Raw genomic sequence first — 7,181 nt, forward strand, 5'->3', positions numbered from 1 at the left:
CACGATATCAGGATTTGTATGTCTAACAAATGTAAAAGGTAACCTAGACATCCAAATTAGTTTTCTCTGTCGTTATTTAGTGTTCCAATATTAATGATAGCCCTTAATTTCATTTACTGGGAAAAGCTTCCTACGGTTCCCAGTCTCATTCCCCTCCTAGATAATTTGTTTAATCTGTTCTGCTGATTTTATTTGTGATGTTTAGTTGAAATGTTTCCTGTAATGAGGGATCATTAAGTCTGATATCAGGCTGCTTTTGACTCTTTTTAGCGCGAATTTATGAGCTCAGGTGTGTTTATTCTATAAAATGTTTGCATGTTCAGACATATTTATGATTTTTGTTGATTTATTTTTGATTCATCTTACTGAAACTGCTGTTTTGGTTTTTGTTTTGTACATGATAAAGGTCGGTTGGACCGGAACGCTGATTTAATAAAATAATAATAAGCGAGAGTGTGTGGAGGTTAGAATTTATCATTTATCCTTTTACTAAGACTGCAACGCACTTATTAACTCACAACCGTCACCGAGCAGCTTAGAGATCAATGTGCACAGATGGTTGAGTCTGAGCCGTTTTCAATAACTGGAAGTAGCACACAGGACATATACAGGATGTTTTTAAAATATGGAAAATGAAAAGTGACACAAGAATAAAAAATCATTAAAAAGTATTTTAGCTTTTCCATGTTTGTTATTCCACTGCAGTTGTGAATTGCTGCTGCACCGCGCAGCTCATGTTGTTGAATATTTTCTCAACAGTTTTGGAAAATATACGTTCATATTTTTAGTAATATATAATTTCAAAACACAAAATTAACCAGGTCTTTTTGTGTGTGTGTTTATTTCTCGTCTCTCTTGTGAACAAACTTACTTGATTTTTAGAAGAAGAAAAAAAAATCGAATTTTTCCTTCTGGCGTTTTGCCTTTGTCCACCTGCCTGTGTACACAGAGCCAGACGAGAGGAAATGCTGTGCCACTGCTGACACTGTGTTTGTGTTGTTGTAGAGGAAAATACATTTACCTCTAGACTCATTCGATTGTTCTGTGAACTCATAGTTCAAAATCATGAAAGGAGGTTCAGGATGCAGAGGGGATCGGGAGAAACCACTTTAGGACTGTCAGAAAAGTTCCAGATGAGGACATCAAAATGATTTTTGAGAGGACGAAGAATAAAGAAGAAGGTGTGAAGCTCTTATGTTCAATGTGTAACACAAACATGAAAAATAAAGGTACCAAGACTTGAATCTTTCTTCTGTTTTTTTCTTCGTCTTTTAAATAAACGCCTTCCTGTACTCTAGATGGCAGTGTTGTCTCGAATGAGTTTAGGGGACTCTAATCAGATCACTGTGGAAGGATTACCTCTCTCTGTCTCCATGCAGGCTTATTAAAATTATTTTTAAAAATGTATTAAATTAAAAAATACCAAACTGAAACTTCTTTCCATGCAGCAAAGAGAGAAAACTAAACAGCAACAAAATGAAGAATTTGGTTGTTCCATGTTTGCTTATCTTCCAGATAAAGAGCTTCTTGTCCCCAGCAGGACAAATGGATTGTTGTGACGGGACAGACTTTCCCATGAGGAAACAATGAAACAGTCATGTGTGCAGAGCTGGAATGTCAGTGAGAACATTTCACTCAGGTCAGGGTTTCTATCAGTGCATTAAATGTCAGACCTTTTCCTTTCCATGCAGTAGTTTAAAGCAGGAACTATAGAGCCAGTATCATATTTATTAAATGTGCCTTTAGCATAAATAAGATCAAGGTGGCATCCAGAATTGAACCAAAAATCTCTTGATTTGCAGTCAAATTCTCTACATCTGAGCTCTACCCTACATGTCCCCAGCCCTGTGCAAGCCCATCATACAGTGTGGGTTACAGCGAGCCTGAAGGCAGCACTTTCGTAATCATACAGAGAAGAGGACACACAAAGAGCTCCAATCCTGACATCTCTTCTCTTAGTGGTATTAAAAGTATCACAGAGCCATGGCATCCCCTCACTGCAGGATTCAATAATTCATTTTATTTGTACATTTTGCCCAAAGTTCCTACATCTAATTTTCCAAAAAATAAAAATAAAACATGATGCCCCCTCTCATATCAGAATTACAGCTCAAATCCTGTTTTCCCTCAATTTGAAATTTTTTTAGAATCTACACATCTTACACAATATTTTTTCATCCTTTTAAAATTAGATCTAACCTTTTTGCTTTAGACGTCCCAAACAGAGTTCCATCAAGACCCTTGGTGCATGAACGGAGATGGAGACTCAGCTGTCAACCTCTCCAATCATGCTATAAGGGACTCTTATTTTAAATCCAGGGGCAACGTTTGAGTTTGTTGAGAAATTTTTATAATTTGGCTTTTTCTTGGTCATTCATCTTGTTTGAAAATGCACGTGCGTGGTGTACAAACATATGCAAGAACCTAAGCTCGTGTCAGTGTATTTAGTTTGGGATATTTTTATTACTGTGTAGAATTTATCTAAATTGTGAAGCATTTTTTAACTGTAAGTTAAAAAAAAGTGATACTGAAATTAGGTTATTATTGTATTTTTTAAAAGGCTGCGGATCTCCTATGGTGAGCATCAGTTTTCTTAAAAACTCACTACAAATGTTTGATTTCAGACGTTCACTGCTGGAGGATGGTGTCTGTCAGTATCACAGATCTGTGGGGGAAAAGCTGAAGATCAGGTTTTAAAATATTTTCTGGGGAGGATAGCCTTCTTGTGACCTTATCTTGACTTTGTGATAGCCACAGGCTTTGTTATTCAAAGTATTTCACCCGTTACATTTGTCTAAATGGAAAAATGTCTAAATCTGTTCTTACATAAGAAGTGATTTCCAGAAATTCTGTGACTGGCTGACAACTTAGTTTTAATCAGATGTAAATTTATTTATTTTTTCTTTGTACAAAGTGCAGATGGTTAAATGCTCATGATTTCTTTAAGTATGAAAACATCCCAATAAAAACAAACTGGACTGATCAGTCCGACCAATAAAGTTTGATTTTGTCGGTTTGCATACAGAAACCTCCTCAGTGGAAAAGCTTCTGCAGTATAGGTTTAAGCTGGGCAAAATTGCCGCTGTTCTTCAGCTTCTGTGGCATGTTGCTGGACTTCATGAGCGCCTCGTGAGCTTCTTCAAATAACTTCTCACCGAGCTCTTTCTTCACTCTGTCCCTCCAGGCGATCAGCTTCGGGCGACCTTCAAACCCATCAAAACCAGTTCCAAAAGGCTGCAAAACAGACAATAGTGCAGTTATATTTGTGGAAATCAGCTGGCAATTGTTAGAATTTAACAACAAATAAAAACTCAGAAGACAAAATAAAGTTAGAACAATCCGAGCATATCATTTTCATTCAGACAATTCACCTGATGGACTATACTGCAGTTATGACTGTCTGCCAGCTACACGCTTATCATCTGGCCCTAATGTGCTCCATGTGAAGCAGGCTTAATGTAGGAGTGGCCCTAATTTAAATATGGTTTTATATGCTAGACATGCAGATGAGTTGAGGTACTCATCACAAACTCATCACAAGTCAATGCTGCCAGTCAAGGCCAAATGTTGTCCATGAAAACAGTTAGATACGACTTTTGACCAAGTCCAAGGGATTTAGACCCGGAGTAAACTGCAGTTTAAGACAACTTAACTCGACCACAATGGACTGGTAACACAAACCAACTGAGCACAGTACCATGGATATGACTAAACTAAAGACTAAAGATTAAAACCTGTACACACGAATGATTTCAATTGGCTTAAATGTGACAAGACTCTTGGAGAAGAGATTTAAAGCTCCCTCTTCACACACGCTGTGGGAGTTTAATGTATACGCAGTATTTACTTATAATTTTAGTTTTAAAATTAGTTACGACAGGCAAAGTAGAAATCCTGCGACAGAAGCAGCAGTAGTGATGGAAATATTAGTACCTGCATGATCTCCACTATGGCCACCACATCAGCCACAGAGATTTTGTCCCCGAGGATGAACGGTTTACTCTGGAGGAATTTCTCCTCCAGCAAGTTGAGCGACTGCTTCACATTCTCAACAGCAAAGTCCATCGTCTCCTTCGGGATTTCAGAGTCCATGACAATCTGATACAGAGCCTGCCATCACAGACACACAGAGATTAACTGTTGGCACCGGCAATGCAGTCAAGAGCCTAAGAGAGGTAGTTATTGCTGATCCAAAGAAAGAGCTTCAAACTTTTCTGTTTAGTTTTGTTTCTGTTTTTCTTAGTTGACTCTTTTAAATGTTTTTCCGTGTGGAATGTGCATAGATTTCCAAATGTTCTTTTGGATATCGTTATGCTTAAAATCTTTAATTGTTAGTGTCTGACTGCCAGGTGGTCATAAACTCAACATTTACTGGATGGACATTCATAGCACGCAGAGGATACACTTTTTGACTTTTCCTTTTGTGGCACCAGCAGGTGATCCTGTGAAGTATCTCAATATCCTGGCACACTGTTTACTGGAAAGTATTACTGTAAATATTACAAACAAAACATTGTACTAATGGTGCTTATTCTGTGGTTTTTTTAGAAGTGCCAGTTTTCAGCTCAGCCACCCTGTGTCATTTAAACTTCATGCAAAGCTGCTGACTTTGTGCCACATTGTGCCTTTCTCTGAAAGAAGAGTCAACTCTAAATTGGTGCAAAAGTCTAAATCCAAAGTGAAACTGGTCCACTGAAACGTCCAAACAGACGTGTCAGTGGGGACCGTAAATCATATCATATCTACAAAAGGAACCAATCAGACAAACGAGGCTGATGAAATGTGTGTGTTGAAAAGCGTCAGGTGAGGACAGTTGATTGAACTGGGACACGAACCCTGAGCAGGAAGACCTTTGAACAGTGAGCTCTGAGGTTCATGTGCTGCCAGGAGAAGTATTCGTTCACACGTGCTCGCTGCTGCAGATCAGCAGGAAACCAGTGATCTGCCACTGACCCCGAGTATTTCTGCATAAGGTACTCCAAGATCGCAGTACTGCAACACAAGAGAGAACAAAAACAAATGATGTTTTAACCCCTACTTGCTAAAGTGCTGAATTTAACGATTCTTAATTATCTTTTAGTTTGAGAAACTCTGTTTTGTAGGTTCAGTTTTAGCATTTAGGATGTCACAGTCCTGTTTTTTGAGCTGTAAATGACCATATTTAGATTACTCTCACAAATATCTGCCAATTACTGCCAAGTATCAAACAAGTGAAAAACTCAAAACTCACTGAGCAACACTGAGGCATAGACTTCTTAGATGTACTCTTAGTACAATTACAGAAAATGCACAGGAAGCTGTTTAACGTGGCACAGAACTGCATGCACAATGGTCCAAAAGGCACAAATGTGGAACATGTGATATTAGCTATGCTGCAATCTAAGTAAAGTATGTCAGAGATACAGGACAAGTAAAGTATTTCAATTAAATTATGTATATAATTATATCATTTAAATAATGTGTAAAGAAGCCAGACCAAAACTCAGACGCCCGATGTACCTCTCAGTCAGAATGAAGCCTCCATCCTTCATGACAGGAACCTTTCTCACGATGCTGAGGTCCCCAAACTCCTTGCTGTACTGCTGCCCTGAGACAAACACAGAATCCATGCACACGTTACAACACGTTAAAAAAACAGGTCTAGACTGCACAACTCCATAAATTGTTTCAGAATGTGGGAAAAGAGATCAAACAGACTAAACTGTCTGGAAGTAGAAAGCATTGCAATGTTTCTCTGTTCCTTTGTCTTGGGTTTTTCTCTCTCCCTGTTTTACTTGCTTGAAAAACGTCCCTGTCTTAAAGAGTCGGGTATCTCAGAGTTAACAAAACTCTTTCTGGGTGAAATGTGAAAAATGTAAACTGATATCCCAGAGGGAGATTTTGTGAATGTTAGCAATTACAGCACAAGTTAAAAGCCGTGGGGGCATTCATCTCCTCTGAACTCTTGCGAAATCCTTTTCCAGTCCAAATTATTCGCAGACAAAGAGAACAAGCGGAGTTCAAAGTCTACAGATCATTTAGCTCTATATTTTTTTCCAAAATATACAAATGCTACTATTTTAGAATGTGAGCTGAAACTTTTACAAAAGCATGCATGAGTCAAATATAAACTATCATCTCTGTCCCCAGCAAGATTACCTGTGGCAAGGTCGACAACCTTGAACTCAAAGGGAATCCTGAGCGCTCTGGCAAACAGAAAGACAGAGCGGCAAGGTGGGGATATCAAATCGAGATAGAGCTCCATCATGTCGGAATGTGACGGCTGCAGATGCTTCCCTCTGTGTTGTGGCTACTCTCCTGCCTAGCCTGATATAGTCTATCTGACCAGAACTCCGCCTCTACTTGCTACATGACCTACTAACGTTTAAGTGATAGTGATCGTTCAAAGTAAGCAATGGTTGAGCAATCTGAGCTTTGGTCTCAACTTAACCAAACATTTCATGAACTCTAGTCACTTTTTCATCTACTTTATGGGTCTCTTAGCTCAGCGGTCCCCAACCTTTTTTGCGCCACGGCCCGACAATATTTTCACGGACCGGTCGCGGATAAATACAACAAAATAAAACTAGTACAGTGCCAAAGTAGTTACCCCCGTCAAAAATTGTTTCCCCATTCACGGGAGCGCGCAAAGTAGGAGGAGCCACTTGCCCAGCTCCGTTCTGTACGCTACTTGTCACTGATCTGCAGTCGACGCGATAAAGAGTAAAAGCTGGAAAACAGCAGACTCGATGAATTTAATATTAGTTTCGTGACATTGTAATGTGCCGTGTGGAAGACAGTTTACCTTATACTGTACACTGAAATAACCTGCTGGGAATACTTTGTCTAGAAAAAGACTTTGATACTATAATACTGTAAAACCAGATGCGATCATGGAAACACGTCGCTCTCCAGTGAATTTACACTCGGTTTACATTTTGTAGCGAAGCTATCACGAATGAGTTTATTTGCAAAATCAAAATCAACCCCCCCCCCATCTGTAATCCATGTTGCCTTTGCCATCCCAAAGGGTATATTTGCCAAATAAGTCACAGTATAACTAATAAGTACAGTAACTTTGGAGAAGATGTCTTTGTTAGGTATTTTAGTACCATGGGAGCATTTACTGGATATTGTTTTATAGTGACATTATACAGGAAAACTCTGTCATTCAACAAGGTTGAAATACCACAGAGATCACT

At 38.9% G+C, this 7,181-nt stretch overlaps 1 protein-coding gene across 1 annotated transcript; it reads right to left on the bottom strand.

Moving 5' to 3' along the window:
• Window positions 1-2,856: 2,856 nt before the first annotated feature.
• LOC113034092 (glutathione S-transferase theta-3-like) lies at window positions 2,857-6,477 on the bottom strand. Its single transcript, XM_026188410.1, has 5 exons — window positions 6,139-6,477; window positions 5,500-5,587; window positions 4,836-4,992; window positions 3,934-4,110; window positions 2,857-3,234 (listed from the first exon to the last, which is right to left on the bottom strand). Exons 1-5 carry the CDS (start codon window positions 6,245-6,247, stop codon window positions 3,034-3,036), a joined length of 732 nt encoding a protein of 243 aa, XP_026044195.1. The 5' UTR covers window positions 6,248-6,477; the 3' UTR covers window positions 2,857-3,033.
• Between the last annotated feature and the right edge of the window lie 704 nt (window positions 6,478-7,181).

Source organism: Astatotilapia calliptera, chromosome 12 (assembly GCF_900246225.1).
Source record: "Astatotilapia calliptera chromosome 12, fAstCal1.2, whole genome shotgun sequence".
Taxonomy (NCBI): Eukaryota; Metazoa; Chordata; class Actinopteri; order Cichliformes; family Cichlidae; genus Astatotilapia; species Astatotilapia calliptera.